Source organism: Filicampus tigris, chromosome 17 (genome assembly GCF_054856515.1).
Source record: "Filicampus tigris isolate MCC_2025a chromosome 17, RoL_Ftig_1.0, whole genome shotgun sequence".
In the NCBI taxonomy this organism is placed as follows: domain Eukaryota; kingdom Metazoa; phylum Chordata; class Actinopteri; order Syngnathiformes; family Syngnathidae; genus Filicampus; species Filicampus tigris.
In genome coordinates this window covers 5,665,439-5,690,407 of record NC_141233.1, presented here as the reverse complement: position 1 = coordinate 5,690,407, position 24,969 = coordinate 5,665,439, and the positions used below count along the sequence as shown (strand labels likewise).

At 41.0% G+C, this 24,969-nt stretch overlaps 1 protein-coding gene across 2 annotated transcripts in view; it reads left to right on the top strand.

The window, feature by feature from the left end:
• Positions 1-24,969, top strand: part of LOC147133057 (glutamate receptor 4) — a 74,957-nt gene that overhangs the window by 33,634 nt on the left and 16,354 nt on the right. For both annotated transcript variants that reach the window (XM_086012639.1, XM_086012638.1), the window contains exons 3-10: positions 2,635-2,874; positions 7,243-7,427; positions 9,630-9,683; positions 10,562-10,720; positions 13,712-13,879; positions 13,971-14,075; positions 16,560-16,670; positions 22,361-22,567. In XM_086012639.1, coding sequence (XP_085868765.1) covers positions 2,635-2,874; positions 7,243-7,427; positions 9,630-9,683; positions 10,562-10,720; positions 13,712-13,879; positions 13,971-14,075; positions 16,560-16,670; positions 22,361-22,567 — 1,229 coding nt within the window. The remainder of the gene's footprint in view (positions 1-2,634; positions 2,875-7,242; positions 7,428-9,629; positions 9,684-10,561; positions 10,721-13,711; positions 13,880-13,970; positions 14,076-16,559; positions 16,671-22,360; positions 22,568-24,969) is intronic.

Below are 24,969 nucleotides of genomic sequence, written 5' to 3'. Positions count from 1 at the left end.
AAGGGCTTTTTTGTGATTAGGTTTACGACAAATTGCCCCGCGTCTTTTTGGGGCGTAGCTTATGTTATGTTTTCTGTCTCAGCTGTCTACGTCACGGGAGGGAGCCAAGCGTGGTAATATTGCTCGCTTTGTTAGTTCTGTTGTCTAAAACGAAATGCATCAAAATGCAAATGCACATTTCTACTCTTGTCCACTTCAACCCGTGAAAGTATAAAAGTGTTCTGCACAATAGTTTGGATTTATTGACATAAAACGTGATCTCATCATGATGACCTCCAAAAAATCAAAAATACCGTGGCGATCGCCTCTCCACTTACACAGGCTGAAGCGGACAAGAGCAGGAATGCGCACACAAACCCCAACTGCTTATATTTCGGACATTTAGCTACGCTAAACTCGTGTCAACTCTCGGGAGGCAGACGGCAACTGGGCAGCGGGCAAGCAGTCAGGCAAGCATGGATCTTTCTCCCCTCCCCTTCCAAGCCAAGAGTAGGATAACAGTACAGCTAATAGCAACAACTAGCTTCAGGCCATTAAAACAAAAGGCCTTAGCACAACAACATTAGCTCCTTACTGTTCGGCTGTTGCGTTCCATTGGACGGCGTGTTGACCGTTGAAAAACTGTGGCCATTCCTCATCCAAATAAATGTGCACGTCCACTCATTCTCACTTCAGTCTCTGTAAATATCCTAACTGGTGTTAAATGTCTCGCCCGTCCTAACTGTGATCAGCAAAGAAGCATCCATCCATCCATGCATTATCTATACCGCTTGTCCTCACAAGGGTCGCGGGGAGTGCTGGAGCCTATCCCAGCAGTCTTTGGGCAGTAGGCGGGGGACACCCTGAATCGGTTGCCAGCCAATCGCAGGGCACACAGAGACAAACATCCGCACTCACAATCACACCTAGCGGCAATTTAGACAGTCCAATCAACTTACCATGCATGTTTTTGGAATGTGGGAGGAAACCGGAGTACCCGGAGGAAACCCACGCAGGCACGGGAAGAACATGCAAACTCCACACAGGGAGGCCGGAGCCAGGATCGAACCCACGACCTCTGAACTGTGAGGCGGACGTGCTAACCAGTCGACCACCGTGCCGCCCAGCAAAGAAGCAGTGTTTTTTTATTTATTTATTTATTTTAGCAAGAAGCAGTGTGCGCTCGTCCCAGCATAAATCTATGTAGCTCTGCCCACTTCCACATTTCCTCATTCTCATATAAATCAGCCACGGAGAGGTTAATCCTTTTGATATGTTGAAGTGGTCATTAGTAGGGATGTCCACATAAATTTGAATGAAAGTACAATGATTTCCAATGGAGATTTTGTAATCGATACCTCCAGTGACTCCGACCGAACAAGGATAGAACGGTAGGGGGCGCGGCCATTTTCCTCATTAACAAGAGGCGTTATTCATGGAGTCACCTATTTCCTAATTTCTCCCAAATTGATTGATAAAATAGAAAATGACAACTCTTTCCATTTTCCTGATAAAAAATATATTTAAAATGAACTTGTTAGTGAAAAAGGCTTGTTTGTTGGCCCAAACGTCCCTTTAAGAAGAGTGTCTGCTAGATCAGGCAATACTTCCAATACGATATCTCATTTCCCAGAGCACCAATGTGTAATCAAACTAAAACACGGGATTTGCTGACATCCCACATGACTTCCCTCTTGTTTATAGCAAGGAGTTAAAGGAGCCTCTGGAGCTTCTTTCAGTAGGTTGGCTGAGGAGGAGGATGCTCATTATCATCCCATTGTGTTGTTCTGTGTTGGGCAATTATAGTAGACAGGCACCATCTTTCCATAATGAGATCTCCCTTAAGCAGTCCAGTAGTCGTTTTTTGCGTGAATTCAAAGTGCGGCCAACACTCGTGCGTCCTTTTGTGCTGTTTTCATGTGTTTTGTTAGTGGGGAGAAAACATCTCTGCATGTGCACTGCTTCACAGATGGAAGTGAGAGGAAGGATTGTAGGTTTTTTGAAAGGGCTACTGATCTGTTTACCGTCTGGTGCCGTCCTTTAAAGGAATTAGAGGATAATGGTTTGCTACTGTGTTGGCTGTTATTGTTCTTCACTGTTTGTTTCTGTTTGGTGTTAGCAGGATAAATGCTAACAATTTTTGTACCTGTACTGTTAACAATTCCTGACATATAATCAGAGAGGACAAAAGTACTCACACTGCACATAATAGTGTTTCACTTTTTTTTCTTTTTTTTACTTACAAAGTGTTCATACTGAGATAAAGAGCAATCACTAGACAGAGCTTTGCTGCAAGCTAAATGGTAGATCTTTTATGAATTTGCCGCATTGGCAGTTTATGAGCAAATCTTCAAAAAGAGGCCAAGTGCTTACTCCAAGCTGTTTAATTTCCACTCGCAATTGAAATTTAGTGGAAAACTAAAGATCAAACAAAGATATTTACGTGTTTAACCAAACCACCTTAATTAAGGCTGACGAAAGTCGACTAGCTAAATGTTAACACACAATGCAAAACGCTATTGATGGAAAATGAGGTCTACAGAGATGTGCTGATTTTTTTGTGTGATATGGTGATAATTTTTGGTCGAAATTCAAATTTTATGAACTTTAATTCTTTTACTTGATCTAGTAACACATCATTCTGTTGCCCCACAGTTTGCTCCCAGTACTCCCGAGGTGTCTTCGCCATCTTCGGCCTCTATGACAAGCGCTCGGTACACACGTTGACGTCCTTCTGCAGTGCGCTACACATCTCCCTCATCACGCCAAGCTTCCCCACCGAGGGCGAGAGCCAGTTCACCCTGCAACTACGGCCGTCCATCCGGGGGGCGCTCTTGTCCTTGCTGGACCACTACGACTGGAACAAGTTCGTCTTTCTCTACGACACAGATCGGGGTGAGTTTCTTAGTGGGATTGATTCCTGTTTTAACGAGCCGCTTTTTGTTGAGAGGTACCTGATGAAAAGTATATGATTTAGGGGTCCCATTCATCCTCTATAGACGCTTCATGTTGTTGTTGTGTGCATTGGCAGTCAAAAGCCGAGGATGCCACATTCACTAAAAGACGTGAAATTTAATAGCCATGTCTATGAAAAGTAGACCCACAAAAAAATCTCAAGAACCCATGCCCGAAAAGAAACGAAGCTTGCCATTAGTATTTACTTTACTTACATTTACTTAAACCGACTACTATGAAAACCGTTCTAAAAATTGGCTCATTCAGGAACGTGAAATTTAAAACAATAAATAGCCATGTCTATCATGAATAGACCCACAAAAAAGTCTCAAGAACCCATGCCAGAAAACACACAAGATGTCTGCCATTTTGGTTTAAAACTGCCATTTTAGGTCATTTTGGCCTTATCAAGGAGTTGTATTTGAAATGATTCATGTGTCAACATGAAATTTGACATATGTAACGGCCATGTCCATCATGAATAGACCCACAAAAAACTCTCAAGAACCCATTTCTGAAAACAGACGGGATGTCTGCCATTTTGGTTTGAGGCGGCCATATTAGGGTAATTTTGGCAATTTCCAGGTGTCCTGAAACGACAAACTTATCCTGGATTTTTTTTTTCGAATCTGAACTATCTATACTAGAGGGATGGACAATTCTAAATTGCAAAACATTTGTTTTCATCATTATGTCTGGATGAGTCACGGTAAAAGCTTGATCAAATGTTCTACACGCATACACGTTTGATGAGTTAATGGCCTTTTTTGCGCGATAAAAGGTAAATTGATCAACTTTCTCTCTAGTTACAGCAACTCAACTCTTTTCGCACACTTCTGTGCATGAATGGATGTGAGAAGTTGATCAAAAAAGGATGTCTCCTCGGTTTAAAATAAGTCATTATATGCCAAACAATTGAACCGGATTGCTGTAAATGGCGTTATCACTGTCGTAGAGGGCCATTTGATTAATACTTGCTCATTTCCTGTATGGCTGCTGCCCCTGAAATTGCACACACCACGGCGTAAAATAATGGCAGTACTTTGTCTGCAGCATGCCGCGGGGTGGAGAAGGCCGATCAATATCGCAGTGCAGCTCCTGGTCCAAATGTTGCAGCTAGTGTTTCCCCCCCCCCCCCTCCCCACACTCCCACACCTGAAGTGTCCACCGTTTCCTATACTGCCTTTCGGGGACTTTTCTTTCCCTTTTGATTGTCTCACATCCAATCTTTTGCCTCTCCCTGCACTTCATGTACACCAGAGAGAGTCAATAGTGTCACATTTCCATTACAAGGCAGGATCATATCTCCACATCTCACTTTTCCAGAAGGCATTCAGACCTTCTTCATTCTCTCTGCAGGCGGGTGGAGTGAGGACAGTGTCAAGAGGGATTCACATTTGTACATTGACCCCCCCCCCCACCCCACACACTTTTTTTTGTTCTCTTATTTTCACGCTCGGTAGCAGTGAAAAGCCATTCGACCCACTCACTGATCAAACACAAGAAAGGTCCCAAACATAATATCGATGTCACAATGTATCGTAGCAGTATCTGTATTAAAAACCTCTGCACTGTTCTTTTTTTTTTTTGTGTGTGTGGGGCTCACTGCTTTAGATGCTCAATGAGCAGAACGCTCTGTATTGACTACAAATCGTCCTTGCAAGGAGTGAGGAATTGATGCAGCCCCGACACTATGAACCTTGGATCGATCTTGTTTGGTGGCGTTTCGGGTTTTAAAAAAAACAACAACATTGAAACGAAACAGAAGAAGGGCACGTGAGAGTGTATTGGCATGGGAAGCATGACCGACTGATGTCCAAAACGCTTCTTTTCCAATCATCTTGCCCTTTTTAATGAGTCAGTGCTCTCCATCAAAACTGGACATACGTTTCATATTCATATTCTCCCGCACTTCATGTGCACCAAATATATGACTATCTATCTGTCTATCTATCTATCTGTCCATCTGTCCATCTGTCTGTCCATTTTTATCAATTTATTTTGACACTTGCTTGACAGGACTCAAAACCGTGCAGATGACAAAGGTTATAATGAAGAAAATTTGACCCTGGAAGATTATTTCTATTTCGGTGGTGGACGTGAAGAAAAAAAGGCGTTATAGAAAAAAAAAAGTGAAGAAATGAGCATGTGAAAAATGAGGACAGGCGAGTCGGGCTGTAAACAAGACGATATTTCTTCCCCGGCTAGCGGCTGCTTGTACATGTTGTGATGGATGGCTCTTTTTTTTGAAAGCATAATATTCCTTATCTGCCTTCTAAAAGCACTCACTGTAGGAAGGAAGAGACACAAACACATGCAGCCCATGCAGATTTGGAATGGCAGCTCAGCGAATCCGTGCGTTTGCTTGTGGCCCACCGCCGCTGATTTCCTGCCCCGAAGTTGCACATTTATCAGCCGGTAATCAGCCGGGCCTGCATCGAGCGCGCTCTGCTCACTGCCTGTCCAAGTGATGCAACAGGGCATGATGGGTAATCGGGTCGAGTCTTGCAACATGGGACAGGATGCCGTATCGTACTGTATCTCTAAATTACAGTGACCCTCGCCTAATCAACGTTCGCTAGTAAAGAATAAGAGCACTGCGTTGTAAAATATAAATATGCAAACGTAATCGAAGAGAGCTTACCTAATAACAGATGCTGCACACCTTTTTAATGGCTTCTTGCCTGTTTCACTTTCTTGAAAGACATACAGAGGGCTAATTTACAGCAAAACAAAAATCTTGAAATACGTGACACATGAAGCCAATGTACGCTGTGTGATAGAAAGCAGAAGTGATTGTTCAGTCTGTGTTCAGGACGCATAGTTGATAAAACCAAGCAATATTTCTAAAAAAAAAAATGTTCATAAACCAATTGAACCAAGGTTGAGTCGGTTTTGATTCCCCACACTTAATGCATGAAGTTGACTCATCGCTAATGTTAATGTTGTTGTTTTTTTTTTTTCAAGAATGTCGTCTTTGACTAATCAACTTCCATCACATTATAGTCAACTACGAAAAATCTTTAATCGTTCAACTCCTGGAATGGCGTCTATTTGAGGAAATACAGTAATTTAAAAGTCACTCTCTTTGACTGCACTTGTTTAGGATATAACTAGACAAGTGCAGGTGTACCTAATATTGTGACTTGTTAGTATACAGTATGTGCGCAATCTCCCTCTGCGCCATCTTCTCTCTAGTGGGTTAGTTGGGTTTGAAGAAGTGCAGGTGGGAAGGAGGAACAGCGGGGGGCGATGAGCCGGGTTGCCAGAGTGCAGGTTAAGCCACTAATTGGTAGCAAAGGGAGACGGGTTGCCAGATTGTGATGGCCACCAGGAGGGGCCGTTTAAGGGGGACATCTGTTCCTGCCGGCGAACAGCCGCCCTCGCAGCTCGCCGCAGTCACTCGTCCCCTTTTCACGGCAACTTGACAACATGGCCACCCCCCGACGACAACATGTGAATGGAAAGCATTGCACAGTAGGCCAATATGTTATTGTCCTGATTCATCAATATTATTGGGCCCTCTTGGAATCACAAGTTAATATTCTTTCGACTAGTGGACGACCTTTTGGGGGACCTCAAAAGTCTCAAAAAGATGATAATAAATGTGCTTGTTTGTACTGTATTCTGTTGCAAGTGTATTTCTTGATATAAAGACCTGAAATTCACTAAGTAGCACCCATATGAAAGTAAGAAAAAAGTTCAAATCAGCCCTTGACACCATTTTCACTAATTGTCACCAAATTGGGTGGACGTCTCTAACAACAGGATGCACAAAAAAGTCTCAAGGACCCATGTCTGAATTTCAATAGGATGTCAGCCATTTTGGTTTGAAGCAACCATTTCCAGAGAATTGCTTTGAAAAAGTCAGCCCCCTGTCACCAGTTTCACCAGTCAACACCAAATTGGCTCAACATATCTATCAAAATAAAATGTATGAAAAAACTTCAAGGATCCATGCCTGAAATCGAACAGGAAGTTGACCATTTTGGTTTGAAGTAGGCATTTTGGGCAAATTCCAGGATTTGTTCTTTGGTGAACACCTTACTAAGGCATTTGCGCAAAAGAACCCCCTTTGGCAGCAGGTATACTCGACCGATGTGTGATGCTAAATTCTATACCTGTTTTTGGCTAGGCTCTCTAATGTGGGTTCAGCATCCTGTCAATGCTTGGAAGATTCACCATCGAAAAGGAGGTTTAATTTGATTAGACTGGTGCTCCGGAAATAATGTTATACAAGTTGTCCTCAAGAGTAAAAAAAAAAACTCTTTACCTCTCTACCTTTTGTGTCTCATCCAACCATGTCAGGGTACGCCATTCTGCAGGCCATCATGGAGAGGGCGGGGCAGAACAACTGGCAGGTGAGCGCCATCTGCGTGGAAAACTTCAATGACGCCAACTACCGACGGCTCCTGGAAGACCTGGACCGGCGGCAGGAGAAGAAGTTTGTGATCGATCTGGAGGCCGAGAGGCTACAGAACATGCTGGAACAGGTGATGCCAAAGCATCGGCTTCAAGCGTCGCACTTGAAAGCACAGCAGTCATATTTTGCTCTTGATCTTGATTATGTCACAATATTTTGCTCACAATAATGAAAGAATATTTTGTCTATGATACTGTGCACAATATAGGTAGTATCACATGTTTCCAACGTTAAAGATTGTAACACAATATTTTACCACGAATATGCCCGTGACAATAATTATATCGTGATACTTTTCCAATGATAAAGATGATACCACAGTATAAGATTTTTCCCTTTGCTCATTCACTGCCATTGATGATTATATTTGTCTTTCCACAGTCCAGCCATTCAATCCCAGGAACTTATTTACATTTTTTTCAATTTTTTTTTCAAACTTTAGGGTAAAAGAGGGTCTGAAAATGTCTGGCGGTGAATGAGTTAATATCATCAGATTTTGCGAACAATTTACTGTACATTGTATCACAGTATTATGCCCACTGTATTACGGTATTAACGGTACAACCATGATATTTTACTCACGTAAGAATATTATGATTGCGATAATGATGCTATCACAATATTTTGCTGATGATAAAGATAGTATTCCAAAAATTTTGCCCATGATTATGACTGACATTTTGCCAATGATAACAGTAGTATTATATTTCTACACTATATTCATTGTATTGCTAGGAGATTTTTTTTTGTCAGAAGACCAAATCATAGTTCTGTTTGGAAAAAGAAAGTCTTGATTGTAATATGGTGGTGCTTTTAACCGCTAATGGACAGGATACATTAAATGTCTTTCTCATTCTTTGTATCCACTCCAGTGTGGTTGCCTTTAATCAGTTCATCGATGTTTGCCTCGCAGTCTTTGAGCGGGCTAATAAGAAAAGATTGCAAATGGAGAGACGCCTGTTCTGATCTCGAGCGGTGTTCTACTTTGCCGTAAACACGCTCACCTTCTTCTCCCCCTGCGCTCGTCTTCCTCACATCTTTCCGCAGGGGCAACTGGTGTCTGTTCAATTATTCACCGAATCTCCGATCTTGACATCTGCCAAACCATTTACGTTTTACACACATGGGGGGCCTGTTTTGCCCCACGAACTGCAGCATATGTCGCGCTTAACACACTGACGTTCAATAGATGTCTGATGAATTTTTTTTTTTTTTACACATTTAGAACCGAAACTGACTGAAAACTGGGCTATTGATAGATTATATTTTGACTCGATAACAACAGTATCACGATATTTCGCTCACGACGACAATAGTATCTTGATATTCTAACCAAAGTAGCGTAACAATAGCATGATATTTGTTGCAAAGATGACAAAAGTCTCACAATGTTTTGCCGACAGTGATATTTCACGATATTTTATTTATGTAAGAGTATAACGATTTTTTGATCTTACTAGAAATAGTATCGCACTATTTTTTTCATGATAACAGTAGTATCACGATATGGTACCACTAGTATCACAATATTTTGACCACCATAGCAATAGTGTCACAATGTTGTGCTCCAGTGATGTTCATATGATAATGTTTTCCGACATTTTGCCCACAATCACAGTCATATCGCGATAGAGTAACACAAAATATTTTCCCACGATGATGCTCATGTTACAATATTTTGGTTCGATATTGATAGTATGACAATATTTTTTTTCTGTGTCACAGTAATATCATGGATATTTTCAAAAGTTTAGTAGTAGTTAGTAGTTTTATGGTATTTTGATAGAATGATTTTATTTTCCCTCTGTGACAATAATACCCGCATTGCATTTGTTAGCAGATGTTATTTTGAATATCCCTATATTTACTATGAATGTGAGATTTCCCAAGTTTAACACACATTTCAGCTCAACACTGTACTGTACTTTCTTCCAAAGTCGCCCTTTGAAGCTGTTTTTATCGTATTATTGTTATCCTTGCAAGCTCTCCGGAGAGATTTAAATTGTTTCTTTTTTTTTCGCTGCTTAGTTCACACTCTCAGTAAGTGGTTGTCCAGTGGGATTTTCCGGCAGATGTCAGCTTTCAAAATCAGTTTTTATCAACACGTAGCTTGTGTGTGTGCGTCACACTGAGTATTGTCTGAAAGTATTTACGTCTGGACACGCTAGCTTGCCCGTCACGTGCATGGCCTAACGCAATTAACGTGCCATGATGTCATACTGTCAATTTTAAAACCACGCTGTTTCCCCCTCCCCCCTCCGTCTCTTTGCAGATTGTCAGCGTGGGGAAACACGTCAAAGGCTACCACTACATCATGGCCAACCTGGTGAGGACAAAAGGATGCACTGCATGACTTGTTATATCTGTGCGGTTGAAATTCTCTTATCACACTTCATCCAATACCCATATGTAGAATTTTTTTTGTCCAGTCAGATTTTAACTTTTGTGTTGCCATGTGAATGTAATCTGCCCAGGCCCTTCAGAATCATTTGTAATTTCAACTATACTGTGGTGCCTGTAGGGTTAGGGGTGTGGGGGGTTGTTAGCTTTAGGGTTAACCCTAATCCTAACCACAAAAGTTAAAAAGAAGGAATTGAAAAGCTCACTACTGCATCTTCTCTGATTTCATTTGATAGCACATTGCAAAAAAAAAAAAAAAACATTAAATCAGTAACACTTCCTTTTTGGCAATACTCTAGCATGAACAAGCCATGCTAGCAATGTAGCTGCCTTGGTGTGAGCTGTTTTTTTTTTCTTTGGGCAGAGACACGAAGGGGAGGTAGGAATGACGTGGCTTTACGTTCAAAACTTGCTAGCAGCTTCAAGACTGCAACTTTACGTTTAAGAGGTGGAGTAAATTGGGTAAACCCAGTTACCAAATGCACATCCCACTGTAGTAAGCACATCACAGTCTGGATTTCATTTGAGCTCACCTGCTGTGAAACATGGAGGATTCTCGGTTATGTTCTGGGGTCGTTTTGCTTCACCCTGCGCAAAGTGTCTTGAATTTGTGCGTGAGTCAATTCCATTCCATTTGTATTTAATATTACAAGTTATTTCAGTCACAATAGTGGAACCAGGGTGTAATTTTGTGGGATATTCCATCAGGGTGATGTTTAAAGGCAAAAAGGCCAGGCAATCAGCGCACGGTCTACATCTACGATTTCTCCTGTGACTAGTCTTTGTGCTCGTCGTCGCCTCAAGGGCTTCAAGGACATCAATCTGGAACGCTTCATGCATGGTGGTGCCAACGTGACGGGATTCCAGCTGGTGGACTTCAGCAATCCCATGGTCATCAAACTGATGCAGTGCTGGAACAAGTTGGATCAGCGGGAGTACCCGGGCTCCGATGCACCGCCCAAGGTAAAAAGCATGCATCAATGATACGGTAGAGAATAGTATCACAACGATAATATCATGATATTTTGCTCATGTTAATAATGTAATGACACTTTACTCCAAAATGCAGATTGTTCATTTTTACCCCATTAATGATAGTATTGCAGTAGTTTTCTCTCGATGATAATCACAATGACAGTAGTACCATCATACAATTTCAATAGTATGTATCACAATATTTTGACACCAATAAGAATTGTATCATGATCATTTTCCCCGGGTAACAATGGTGTTACAACCTTTTTCTCTCGACCATAGTATCGCAACATTTTGCTTGATGGTTCACTCTGATAACGAAAGTGTCACGATATTTTGTCAACAATAACAGCCGATATTTTGGCCATGATAACAATAGTACTGTGACAATTTAGCTGCCATAATAATTACAATATTCTGATATTTCATTCTGATAACAAAAGTATTACAATCGTTAAATAGTCTCAATAACGAGAGTAGCACAATATTTTGCCCACGATGATGCTTGTACACAGAGCTGGGCATACCGCCTATATGATGGACAGGTCCGCCTATCCACCTATGACGGACGCCCATTTTGTAGGCGATAATCGATAGACGGGAAACTAAAAAAAAATAGCCGGACTAAGCATAGTCTGAAGCCCATTTTTTCCCATCTATGTAATCGTCTATTTTCATTTCGATAGTATCATGAGATTTTGCCCATAATAACAGTTGTTTCTCAATACCATAACAATAGTATCAAGATATTTTTCCCCGGATAAGAACAGTTTTACAATCTTTTGCCCACAATAAAAGTTCATTATTGTGATATTCTGTCTATTATAACAATAGTAGCACGATATTTTACTCTGATGGTAGAATCAAGATTTTAGCCCAAAAACATTAGTGTCAAAATGTGTGTATTTGTATCCGCATGGCATTTGGACTATGATGTAACAATTTAAATGTAAAGGCGTGAAGATAGAAAAAAAAAATGGGGAAAGCATGCATTAGCCTGTTCATACCGCCGCAGTCGGCTTGGCTTCATCCAGCTCGTCATCTGCTGCGATGTGACAGACTGACCCACTTTACTGTTTGTCACACGGATAGAAAATGGCAGTGGGGCAAGAAGGTGGTCAGAAAACGCCCGCCTCGAGCAAATCTTTTTTTTTTATGATTCTATTTATAAGCAGCTGCAGTGGTGTGGAAAGAGTGCAAGTCAAGTTTATGTGTGTGTCTGATGGATAGGATCGCTTCAATTAAAAGTTTACACCGTGGAGCAATATCACACAACTCTGTGTGTGTGTGTGTGTGTGTGTGTGTAAGTGTATATGTGTGTGCGTTTGTGTGTAAATGTGTTATCCACGCAGAGTTTCTCTATAAATTGCTCTCGCTCCTGGAGATCCGCTCACATCCATGCAGACGTTTCTTTTTGTCTTTGGTTGTTTTGGTTATAAATGCATTATATTTATTTTTTAATTTTTCTCTGGCAGTCAAATTCATGCCATAGCAACAGTGGGTTGCTATGACCCTCGTTCGGCCAATATAAGGGAAGTTGTACATTTGGATATAACTTTAACAAAAATAGTTTAAAAAAAATCATCATCATCAAACTCATAACTTACAAAGGATCCAATAAAAGACAACAAAATACAAAAGTTGGCAAAAAATGTGTCCAAAATTCTAATGCAAAACAACAAGATTAATCAGAATTAGAAGACATGAAATAATATATTTACATCTACAGTATTATAATATGTCTAGTAAAATAATTACACTGTACATGAATGACATTAAAGACTTGCTGAGCTCATTTGAACACTGTTGTTGACCAAAACAGCAGCACATCAATTGTCTTTTTGGACATATCGTTGCTCCAGAATGTTGTTTGTGTCCATTTCTTTTCTCCTTCGTACTCTGTTTGCCATGTATCAGAATATACTGGTGATATTATTGAATACTGCTACTGCAAAATGGGAAAAAAAAGTGTTGGTACAACTAAAGGCCTTCCCCCGAATAAGAGGGCCTGCGTGTGCTGTATGTAAGTAGACACTGCAGGCCTCTTGTCAGAGTGAAGATGAGGACCAGGACGACGGCCATGCTAAGAGAACAATAATGTGGCGGTGAGCTGCGGGCTAATGAAAAGGTGCCAAGCTGATCAACTCCCGCTAGTCGGGATGATTAAAGCCAGGCTGTTTGCCCCCCCCTCCCGCTTGGGCTAAACACTCACTCTTCATCTTTGCACCATTTCCTCAGTCCCCTCAATTAGTCGGGGGAGTAATGGATGGCTCATAAGAGAGGTGAACACAAATAGTCACACAGTCTTCAGGTCAAAGATAAATAAGTGGAGGTTGACATGTCGCTTCCTGCGCAACACTGCTTCAGCTTCTTAGGCAGCCCGTCGAGGTAGCAAAGCACTTGTTGGCAAAGTGGTGCCACACCATACTTTTCATCAGGAGCATACCTTTTCATTGTGAGGTTGTTGGGGCAGCTTCAGTGGATGTACAGTACATACTTTGTATTTCTTCTGCAGCCCGTCTATGCAGTAAACTAATTAGACCTAAACTGTTTCAACTGAGTTTTTTTCCATTTCAAATTGGTCCCAGAACAAACTTTGCATCAGCTGTTGTGCTTGTTGGACCATCTACAGATCATATACCTAATTCTTACCTAGTTTGATTTTTTTTTTTTCTGCAGTCCAGCTCGACAGCAAACAACATCGGCCAAAACACAACAAACTTTACATCAGCAGCATGTGTTGTTGTTGCGTACCTATTTAGATTTCTTGTGCTGCCCGTCTATGCTGCAACCTACTTTAAATTTCCATTGTCAAAATAGTCCCATAAAGAACTTAGGCATCATCAATATACTAGTTCATTACATTATTGGAACTACTACGTAACGTGCACCAACTTGGAGATTTTATGCTGCCCGTCTAGGCAGCAAATGACTTGAATTATATTTTGTATCGAATAATGGATTCATCATACCTTCCAGTACACTTCAGCGTTGACGTACGACGGCGTGATGGTGATGGCCGAGGCCTTCATGAACCTGCGCAGGCAGAAGGTGGACATTTCCCGACGAGGGAACGCCGGCGACTGCCTGGCCAACCCCGCTGCCCCGTGGAACCAGGGCATCGACATGGAGCGTACTCTCAAACAGGTTGGCTTGCACGGTGTCCTCATTTGGAAATAATTCCCCCCATAGGAGAGAATTCAGTCAGGTAAATTCATTTCCATGCGTTTCCGTTTAGGTGCGGTTGCAGGGATTAACAGGTAATGTCCAGTTTGACCACTATGGCCGCAGGGTCAACTACACGATGGACGTGTTTGAGCTGAAGAATAATGGACCCAGACGGGTAAAGCATCACGCCACGCTTCCTGCATTCCAGCATCAACTTTTCTCACTCGCTGCGTTTCTAGCCTAAAACACAGAAACCCTCACTTACTCGCTACTGAGGGGAATTAAGATGAAGCAACACCTCGCGACAAATCCGCATCTTAACTCAAATATACAACTTGAATTGAATCAAGAAATCATATGGAATAAATGCCTTACTTCAAATCCATGTCTAGCTTCAACTAAAAGGCTGAATTCAAATCAACAAATACTACAAGTACTACAAATAAGACTTACTCTGTTACCTCAAATACAAATCTTACTTTAAAATGAAATGTTGCCAAAACAATCTTATTCATAATAGAAAATATGTAAAATAAATGCCTTACTTCAAATAAACGCCATACTTTAGAATTGGTTGATGTCAAATCAAGCTTATACTCCAGATAAAAGATTTCAAATCAACAAGCTTACTTCAAATACAGGTTTGAAATAAATGCCTGACTTCAAATGCCCATTGTTTCAAATGAAAGGCTTAGTTTTATACTTACTCCATGTAAACATTTTATTTTAAATAAACACCTTACTTCAAATAAGTGCCAACTTCAAATAAACAAGTGACTTAGAAAAACACCCTACTTCAAGTAAATGGCTGACTTCAAATGTTGTTTTACCTCAAATAAATGTCTTACCGTAAATGAATGCCTTACTTCAAATGAATTTGTTTCAATACATACCTTACTTCAAACACATTGGTTATTTTAAATAAACACTTACTCCAAAGAAGTTTGAACTTCAAATAAACTCATTCCTACAAATAAATGTCTTGCTTCAAATAAACAATCTGCCTTCAAATAAACAATTTACTAAAAATAAATTTGATTTCAAATAGGCACCCTATTACAAATAAATGCCATACTGCAAATAACCATCAGCGTTCAAGTAAAGACCTTGTTGTTTGACTTTCTGCACAGTCCCTTTTAGTCAGGGGTTGCCACAGTGTGTTGTTGCACCTTAATACAAATAACTTACTTGCTTCCTACATTTGACTTCATGCTTATGACGAATAAATTCCTTATTTCAAATAAACACCTTACTTCCAAAACAAGCTGTCAGCCACTATTCTTTGAGTAGGAGAGGATGTATGGGCACAAGAAGTGAGAATGGCATTGTGGGGGAAATAGTCAAACGAGGGAGAGCGATGGTGAGCGGATGCAGTGAAATAAGGTGCGATGGAAGTGACGAGGAAGGCGGGGGGAACTGCCATTAATCAAGCGCTGCTTTGGCCCGTGTTCTCGCACACAAGGACGGTCACGTTAGGACACACACAATGTGTACATGTTGGTCTACCTCGCATTTGACATGTTCCTCAATCTTCCACGCTAAGGGTGGCGGACAGTCACAGCCCTTTGCGGTCTTTGTTTGGGCGTCATCCATCCTTGGAACAGATGCTTGTTTTGGCTAATGACGGCCGACGAGACTCAAACGTCCAACTCGGAATCATGCTCCAAATGCATTGATTTTGTGCATTTTATACCCGGTTTTAACAAAAGGAAAAAAACCCGCCTAAAATCGACACCTCCTTTTGGCCCACCAGTGAAAGTAGAACGAACAGCTGTTGCCGTGTTGGCATCTTTGCATATTGAGCGAGCATCCATCAAACGTTCCATTGCAAAGTAACGATTCTGTCGACCAATCAGTGAACAACGTCACGTAAACATTTTACATTGAATAACTGCCTTACATTAATAAATGTATTCATTTAAATCAACACCTCACTGCAGATAAATGCCCGACTTCAAATAAATGTCTTTCTTCCATAAATGTCTAACCTCAAATAAATGGCTTAGTTCAAACCAACACCTTATTTAAAATCACCATACTCTACTTAAATGCATCATTTAAAATAAAAACCTTGCTTCAAACAAACAACTCACAAGGCTAACTTCTAATGAAGTCTTTACTCCAAATCAAAAACATAGACTTACTTCAAATAATGGCTTTACCTCAAATTAACAACTTACTTCAAAGAAAGGTCTTACTCTAAGTAAACATTGCTTCATATAATGCCTTATATCAAGGAAGTTGCTTAATTTAAAGTACGACCAATAAAGATTATTAAATGAATATTTCAAATGAACATACTCCCTTAAATTAATACTTCAAATAAACACCTCCTCTCAAAATAATCACTTTGATAAAAATACAGTCTCACTTAAAACGGATGCCTTACTTAAATGTACCCCCATCATTTCAAGTGAACACCATGCTTCAAATAAATGCCTTCCTGCAAAAGTCTCTCCTAAAATAAAGACCTTGCTCCAAATGAAACCCTTTCTTCAAATGAATTTCATAGTGCAAACAAATGCCTCCCTTCAAGTATATGCCTTACTTGAAATAAACACCCAGTAATCTCTGCCGTGGAGTAAATAAAGACATCTAAATGCACATAAAGACTATTAGCCTTGGCTGGTTGTAATCTTCAATTGTGCCTTCCCTCCAGATCGGCTACTGGAACGACGCCGACAAACTGGTGCTGATCCAGGACTCGCCGCTCCTCCCCAACGACACGTCTGGCATGGAAAACCGCACCGTGGTGGTCACCACCATCATGGTAAGACAACAGCCAGTCTGCATGTGCCACACAAGAATGAACAAGTTGTACCGCCAAGAGGCTTTCTAAATTACAATTTGCCGCCAAACGACACCAATCTTAATAACACCTGAAGGAAATGCAAGTGACCCGACACGGGTGGTAAACCACGATGCCAGCTGCAATTCTATCCCTCATTCTTGGTAATTTGCACGCAGTATTTACACGACAACAACTGTGCTTGCAATTTCGCCACATGCTGTTTGCACCTCTGTAATATGACTGCTCATTAATCACTAGTGAGAAGAAATACCGAAAAAACAGCTCGATAAGGACAGTAACAAGTCTTCCATCTTTTTTTTTTTTTTTTACTTAATACTTTTACATGCATATAACTTATTGAGATTTTATCATTGGTAAGTATCTTAACATAATAAAGACCATAATTCTATAGGCGTAGATAGATAGTGTAACTACCAGAATGCGGACTTGCTATTCCGATTATCCACTGAATGACCGAATCAACTGGAATCAACTGGAATGGGTTAGTCAATGTACTTTTGCCGAAAAACACGTCATAAACACTATGCTATAAACACACTTACATTTATTAATACACCAATTTTATTGTATTACTTAGCTTCTGTTATAACTCTTGCTTGTGCAGTTCTCCAAATAAAAGGCAAATCGTGCTTATTAGTCAGTGCCAGTTGCAGTTAACTATAAAAGAGGATTAAACATTGTATATTCAAGCACCAAAATGTTCAACCAAACCAAATGATTACAACATTCTGCTAGCTCAATGCTAACATGTAACAGAAATTAGCACAGATGTGACGGTAAATATAATCCTTCAAGCAGCAGCGCATACAAACAGAGTTTACAGGTAAACTGTCGATTCTCTCTCCTCTTGTTCTTTCTCTTAATTACAATGCATTTCTTCCAGTAGACCTCAGTGCTGCCCCGCATGATGTGGCACAGTGCGGTACTACACCAAAGGTGTGAAACTTTGGAACTTTGGAAATTTTCCCTGTACATTGTATACTATAAAACAATTACTTTAAAATCCATGAGGGAACAGCGTAGTATAATTTCAATCCGTTTTTCGCAGTGTAGTTGTAAAAGTCGGACAGGCTTTTTGGAGGTGAGCCGCGCGGGAGTGTAAACGGAGCGGCCGAGCGGAGGCGCGGGAATGGAGGTTTGGGGGTCAAACAGCTCAGCACAATCCTCCCCTTTTTTCAGCCCCCGGTGAGGAAGCCCATTTTAAGAAACTGAGCCCCCCAGCTGGACAGCAAGCGGGATATGACACGTCAAGACGAGCCCTAACGACACAGCGGCCGTGTAAATGGACGCCCCCGTTTAGAAAGGAATCGGAGGAGAATGAAATGCAAACGGAAGGAGAAAAGGATAAACACGCCGCTTCCTTTGTCCTTGTGTGTCACGCATTTCACGCTCCGTGTTGTGATCACAGCATCCTTCGATTTGGGATTTTGTTTTGTTTTTTTCCACGGAACCTCTCCGCCAAGCGGACTGTGAATGTCGAAGTGATTTCCTGTTTTGCTGTAAATCTGTCAATTGGCGCAGGCTACCTTCTGTGTCGCTCAGTGACGTGAGACTCACGGTGGATTACACGGACTAATGGTGCCGTAATCGCATGTATGCGCCTCGCTCGCTTCCTGTCTCTCTTCGGCATGTTGGTGACAAGTAGTGTTTTATTGTGTTTACTCCGTAAGGTTGTCAGCAAACGTGGTCTATGTAGCCTGTTTGTTAGCTTCACACTAACGTAAGCAGATAACTCGCATAACATGCATTCATTCATTTTTGTCACCAGAGATGGTGTAGATTAATCGCGTTTGGAAGCAACAGAAGCAAATTGGAGTGCCTGACTTGGCTGCCACATGATTCATTTCTCAATCATTTATCCAAAATATTTATTGAAGTGTGGTGTTTATTTGAAGAAGGTTATTTATTTGCAGTTGTTGGAAGTACACGTTATTTAATTGCACTAAGGTGTTTTATTGAAGAAAGGTATTTATTTGAAGGAAGTTGTGTATTTGAAGTCAAGGATTGTTTTGGAAGAGCCACACATTTATTTGAAGTAAGGTGTTTATTTTAAGTCAGGCTCTATTTTAAGTTGTTTGCTTGAGATAAGTTGTTTCAGATTTATTTTGAGTCGGGTATTTCTTTTAAGCAAGATTTTTACAGTTTTTATGTGAAGCCAGGTATTTATTTGGCGTAAAAATGTCAGGACTTACTTTGAATGGAGAGTTTCTGTTTATTTGTAATTAGGTTACTATTTGAAATGAGGTGTTTATTTGAAGCACTTTATTTGAAGTCGGGTATTTTTTTGAAGTAAGGTATAAATTTGAAGCAAGGTCTTTAATTGATTTAAAATGAGTAATTTATTTGAAGTCAGTTCACTATCTAAGGCAAGGATTTTATATGAAGGCAGTAATTTACAATGAGGCATTCATTTGAAGCAAGGTGTTTATAAGAAGTTGCGCTACACCCACACAAACCTAGACATGACTCTACTCCATGCCGCACTGGCCTTGAAACAGGTGTTTAGAAGAGTCAGAGAACATTTCCATTAAAAATCATATTTAGGAAAACAATTCATTGGTGGTTGATTTTCATGTTAGTGAAAGTTAATAAATGGGAAAAAATGACCGACACCTCTTTTGTCCAATGACATCAAGATCCACTGAACAAGCAGCCAATGACAGTCGAGTTGGACCATGCATGGCAATAGAACCACAACAGAAGCCCAAGTCGCAGAGATTGGAGTAACATGCGCATGCAATGTGTTCCTCCTAGAACTGTCGGCCGTTCATACTCTGCTATCATTCGGCTTAAAATAGGGTCCTCAGTCATCGTGTGGTGAATTCTCACCACTGTACTAAACGGAAAATAGGGAGGGGAAAAACAATGCGTGATTCATTTAAGGCGATTATGAGCGGCGCAGGGAAGAATCTCTACGACTAAACCCATCTTTGCATTTTTGGTCTTTGTCTTAAAATCCCCGTGAAATCAGACGGATTCTCCATTTGTCTTCCAGCGGTTTGCCAATCACAATGAGATTGTTTTCGCTCATACATCAAGCAACGTTTGTAAGTCATAAAGGAAATGTTCCTGGTTAGCATATTGTAATAACCGCAGCATAGCGACTCTTGAAAGTACACTGGAATTTAGGAAAAGGAAATTTGACATTCACTGCAAAAATCTCTCTGAGCTCCATACTTGAAGAAATGCCTGACTTCAAGTAATATACGTCAAATAAATGACTGACTTCAAATAAACAACATACTTTAAATAAACACCTTCAAATAAATGCCTCGCCATGAAAAATGCCCTCATCCAAATGAATGCAACAACCAACTTACTTCGAATAAATGGCAAACTTCAAATAATTGTCGGACTTCAAATAAACGCTATATTTCAAATAAACACGTGACTTCAAATAAACAATATACTTTAAATTATCACCTTCAAGTGAACAGTTGACCATAAAACAATAGTTTACTTAAATGCAATAAACAACTTCAATCAACTGATCCAAAGACGTAAAATTAGTGGATTGTCTTTGTTTCTTGGCAGCACCGGTCCCCCCCCACAATACTTTACAGTTGACGGAAAAATTTCTAACTTTAAATCAATTAGGGGTTATTTAAAGGGTCTCCAGGTGGTTCCCTGTTACCACACTGTATCCCCGAAGATGGAAAACTGCTGGACCAATTTTGTACCTCAACATTATGTATTGATACTATTTTTATAGTCCATCGATAATTTTTTTTAAAGCTGAAAAAGTCCTGTCATATAAAGAGGCTACAAATGCCATTCTACTTCTGATGCAACCACTGTTCTACTCTGTTGCGGTACTGAGACCACACTTCGAAATTGGATAACCGATGAGATGACTTTGGGGTTTCTACCTTTCTTACAGAACAGTGCTATCTTTTACAGCCACTGTAAAAAGAGCTACAGACCCAGCTTCAGACCTGTTATGGATTTGATACTACCTCCAAAAGAGGAAAATTGCGGGTCAACTTTTTTGCCGTATTTTGCATTCATGCCAATTATACGGATGAGCAACATGCAACAAAGGAAGGCTTGCTCCCTTTGTTTATAGGTAGTGTGTAGGTGGGGGTGAAATTGCCAGGCCGACATCTCCTATGCCCTTCCAGGTCAGAGCTTTTTATACCGAACAATGATACCGAAAAAGTGTGAGGAATTTCTGCCATTTACAGTCAGGTAAAAGGCGCCAAAGGCACCCTTTTACAACTCTGATGCCACCACTGAAGACGGATGGAAGCGGTTATAGAATCAATGCGGTTGATGCATCCAAGCGTTTTACTTTGTAGTGGCTTGGAGCAATGTCCAAAAAAAAAAAAAATATCTGGAATAAATTGCGCCTTGTTCTCAATATGTAGAAGGCCGCCTTGTATGACAAAAGTAAATTTGTTTGGCAAGACGCCGGCACAAAGCAAGACCAGCGTTCCATTTGGATGACTTCTGGAATGTGTTGATCCAGAACCTTCACCACCTTCCAATCCGCCATCACTGATAGTCTGGCTTGTATTTGTCTGCAGTCACTCTGCCTGACGGCAGCTCATTTTTCACTTGCCATCAGCTTTACCTCCGCTTTCCGCTTAGTCATGCTTCCCTCCCGTCTCTTTGATTCTGTGTATCATCCATCCGCATTACCATTTTGATGACTTTTTTTTTTTTTTTTTTTTCAAACCTCCAGAATGTGCTGCACATATGCAGCATGCGGCCATCGCCACAATGACTCGCGCGTGGCTTTTTTCTTTTTGTTATACCTCGGCGGGGAAAGAGGAAAAAAAAAAAAGTGCATCTCCCAGCAGGACGTGACGGTTTAAAGACGCAAGATTTAAAGCTGAACCACATTCTCTGTCGGTGTTCATTTCGGGAATTGTTTGCTTGATGTGCAGCTTTAAGTAAACCCAGCGAGGGTCCGACAACGTAACACGCATTTGAAACATATAGTAGTTGTAGAAGTCACATGACAAAAGAAAAATCCAGAGCATGTTGCTACATATAAATCTGAGGTCCCCAACCACCGGTCTGCGGCCCAGTTCTGGTCCACTGGCCATTTGATACCAGGCCCCTCTTTCTCAATTTTAATTTTTTTGGGTGCAGAGCATATATGTCCCAATCATGAATGTACATACAGGTGTGTGTTTATTGAAAACATTGTATATGTATCTATATAATTGTATGATTGTACATTAGGATTGAACCCTGCAAGGAATGCTGAAAATCTGCGAGTAATTGTAACTCCAAAATAGGTGATTAATTACCCATGGTTGCCAAAAGATGACAGCAAAGCACTACTTTTGTCTTAATGAAACCTATTTTCTTAGCTACATTCATACTAGTATTGCTCTGGCCTGAGCACAAAAACAATAATGGAGAATATTTTTTTCAATCATGTAATTTTCCCCCACCCTCACCCGACATCGCTTACCCTCGCCTAAATGTTATTGATGGCTGTTTTTCAAAATAAAGATTTACTTGTTCAATGCAAAAGGATGTAGTCTCCATTTATTGACGAGTTGTGGTAAACCGTCGACATTTCTGTGCCATTCTGTCGTCTGCTGCTGTGTTACATCCGTGTGTCCGTGTGTCCGTCTGACGGCGCGCTTCACTGGTTGTGGTTCCCACCCCACCCCCTGTCCCCCTTTGTGTAGGAGGGTCCCTACGTGATGCTCAAGAAGAACTGGGAGATGTACGAAGGCAACGACCAGTACGAAGGCTACTGCGTGGACCTGGCCTCCGAGATCGCCAAGCACATCGGCATCAAGTACAAGATCTCCATCGTGCCCGACGGCAAGTACGGCGCCCGGGACCCAGAGACCAAGATCTGGAACGGAATGGTCGGGGAGCTGGTGTACGGGGTAAGGCCGAACGTTTTGACACACTTGACTGGTGCGCAAGTATGAAAATATGTTTACAGCTTCATCATCAGATTCTTTGTAAAGTCAGAAGGCTTAATGTACGGCTCCTTCTGTACCTGGCAGTTGGTCCAACCATCAGAGAGGGGGGAGTTAGGATTTTTTTTGGTGTGTGTATTGGGCATTTGAATGCAAAATTTAAAAAAGATCGCAAAATATTGTGTAACAAAGTAAAGTAAGCTACAATTCTCAAACAGCTGACCTTGCTTCTTCTGTCACTATGGATGTATAGTAATACCGAAATAAATACATTTAACCCCAAAAGCTCATGTATGATATTAATTGACAAAGACAAAGAAAACAAAGCACATTTTCACTATAAATATAGTTTATTTTTATAAATGTAAGATGTAATTTCAGATAGTTTTTTTTTTTTTTGAAAGAATTTTCATTTTTATTCTATATCATTAACAAAAATGTTTTTTTCAATGTCAGTTTTCTGTATTCTTTTACCACCTTACTATAATAACCTTATGTCCATGCATTGCTTTTGATGGAAAAGTCGCCCCTGCCAACATGGCCACCTGCTCTAGTCTACTGTAAGTCGGTCGATGGAACTTGGCCAATCGCTTCCAATTCTGGAACGAACAGACTTTGAAAGGTACTGGACAAAATGGTTTTAAGTGGTCTAAATCCAGGGTCCATTGGGTCTGGGTCCGTTGAATTAAGGTTCCACTGTACATAAGTAAATATAATAAAAACAGAGATACCACTATTGTCGCAGCAATATCCTGCCTTCGCTGAGGTCAACGTGAAAGGCAAAATCGGCTACAACTCGAACGGTTCCACTGTTTTCATGTTTATTCATACAAATGACTCACGTACTCGCGCTCAATGCTTTTTGGTTAAATAAATAGCAAAGTGAAATCAATGTTTGTTCCGCCGCCTTTGGACTAATTGCGTTAATCCATCACTCTCTGGGTGTCTTTCCGTAATGAAGCGCTTTAAGTTTCCATCAGAGCTCATGCAAAATTAAACACCGCGTCGCGCCATCATTAAATTCATGCCCCCTTCCCTGCCCACGTTTGCTCACGCTTGGCCATTTTGTGTGTATTTGAGCGCCCCCCCCCCCCATCCAAATTAGTTTCAGTAATTCAAGGCGCCGGCCGCAATTACGGGAAGGTCCGAGTGTAATCGAGTTGGAGTGCAGCGAGGACGAGATTTATGTGCACTCTGGACTTTAACGGCCACTGTGCAACCGAACATGTCCAGTTAAGCTCTCTTTAAAGGTAGCTCATCCATAGTACGAGACGCATTTAAGTTACACAGATTTTTTTTTTTCCCCCCACTGTTTATCTTCAATCTTCCATGTTACTCAATTGAGGTCATGTCAGTGTCATTTGAAATTACGACAACTTTTTGGGTGTAATTTCTCAGCTCAAGTTAAGGAACTTTTGGGGACATATCGCCGAACAGGGTCTGCTGACTTTTGACTTGATAATGTTTTAGACATCTTGGTTGAAAGAGGCTTTGGACCTTCATCCAGCCTAGATACAAAGTAATGGGTGGGTGAACTTTGTGTGGGATATTATGCAAATTAGCCCCATGAAATGAATGGAAATTCCATTAACCAGTGCCAGCCCCCCCCCCCCAAAAAACATGTATGTGTTTTTTATTAAGGAAACTAGCATTGTATAATATTACACTTTATTTAAAAAAATGAGTAATAGCAATCACATAGAATGCAGATAACTCACAAGTTTGTCCCTCATAATTTAACACTCCAATTCAAGCCACTATGCTGCACCTTCTGGTTTGCCCACCTTGGCCACTGGGGGGCAGTATAATACAGTCATGCAGACACAAACAAAGACGAGTTTAACAACTATTGTAAATTCCTGGAAGTGAAGGTGAAAATGTGTCCGCAAACCGTTTGCGTTTCAAAGAATGTGCACCAGTGTGTGACAGCAGAGGTCACAAGTGAAAGCGTAGGCCACCAACGGGAACGTCTGAGGACACGCAAGCTGTCAGTAGGAAGACTCTAGTCAGGGATAGTCTCGTTTCTCCCAAATGCTGAGCACAAACACTCCGCTGCCTTTTACCCTGCCAAGTCTTTTAACACCGGCTGTCATCTATTTCGCTGAGGATAAGAGAACTTTAAATCTCTTTCATTGGAGTGTCAGGTGGTCAAAACCAGGCTCGGAAAGCTCTTTGTTTCCCCCAGTAGAGCAGATGAGGCTAGGAAATGCCGCCATTAGTCTCCAACTCTAATCTGCTGTGTGGATTTTCAGCAAACGGGTGACTTTGTTCTGTCCAGTTTCTGCCTCCCTGCACCGTAAACACATTATTTCATCCTCCCCGCATGATTCTTCCTTAACTTCTCGGCATTAGAGAGACTTAGCTGT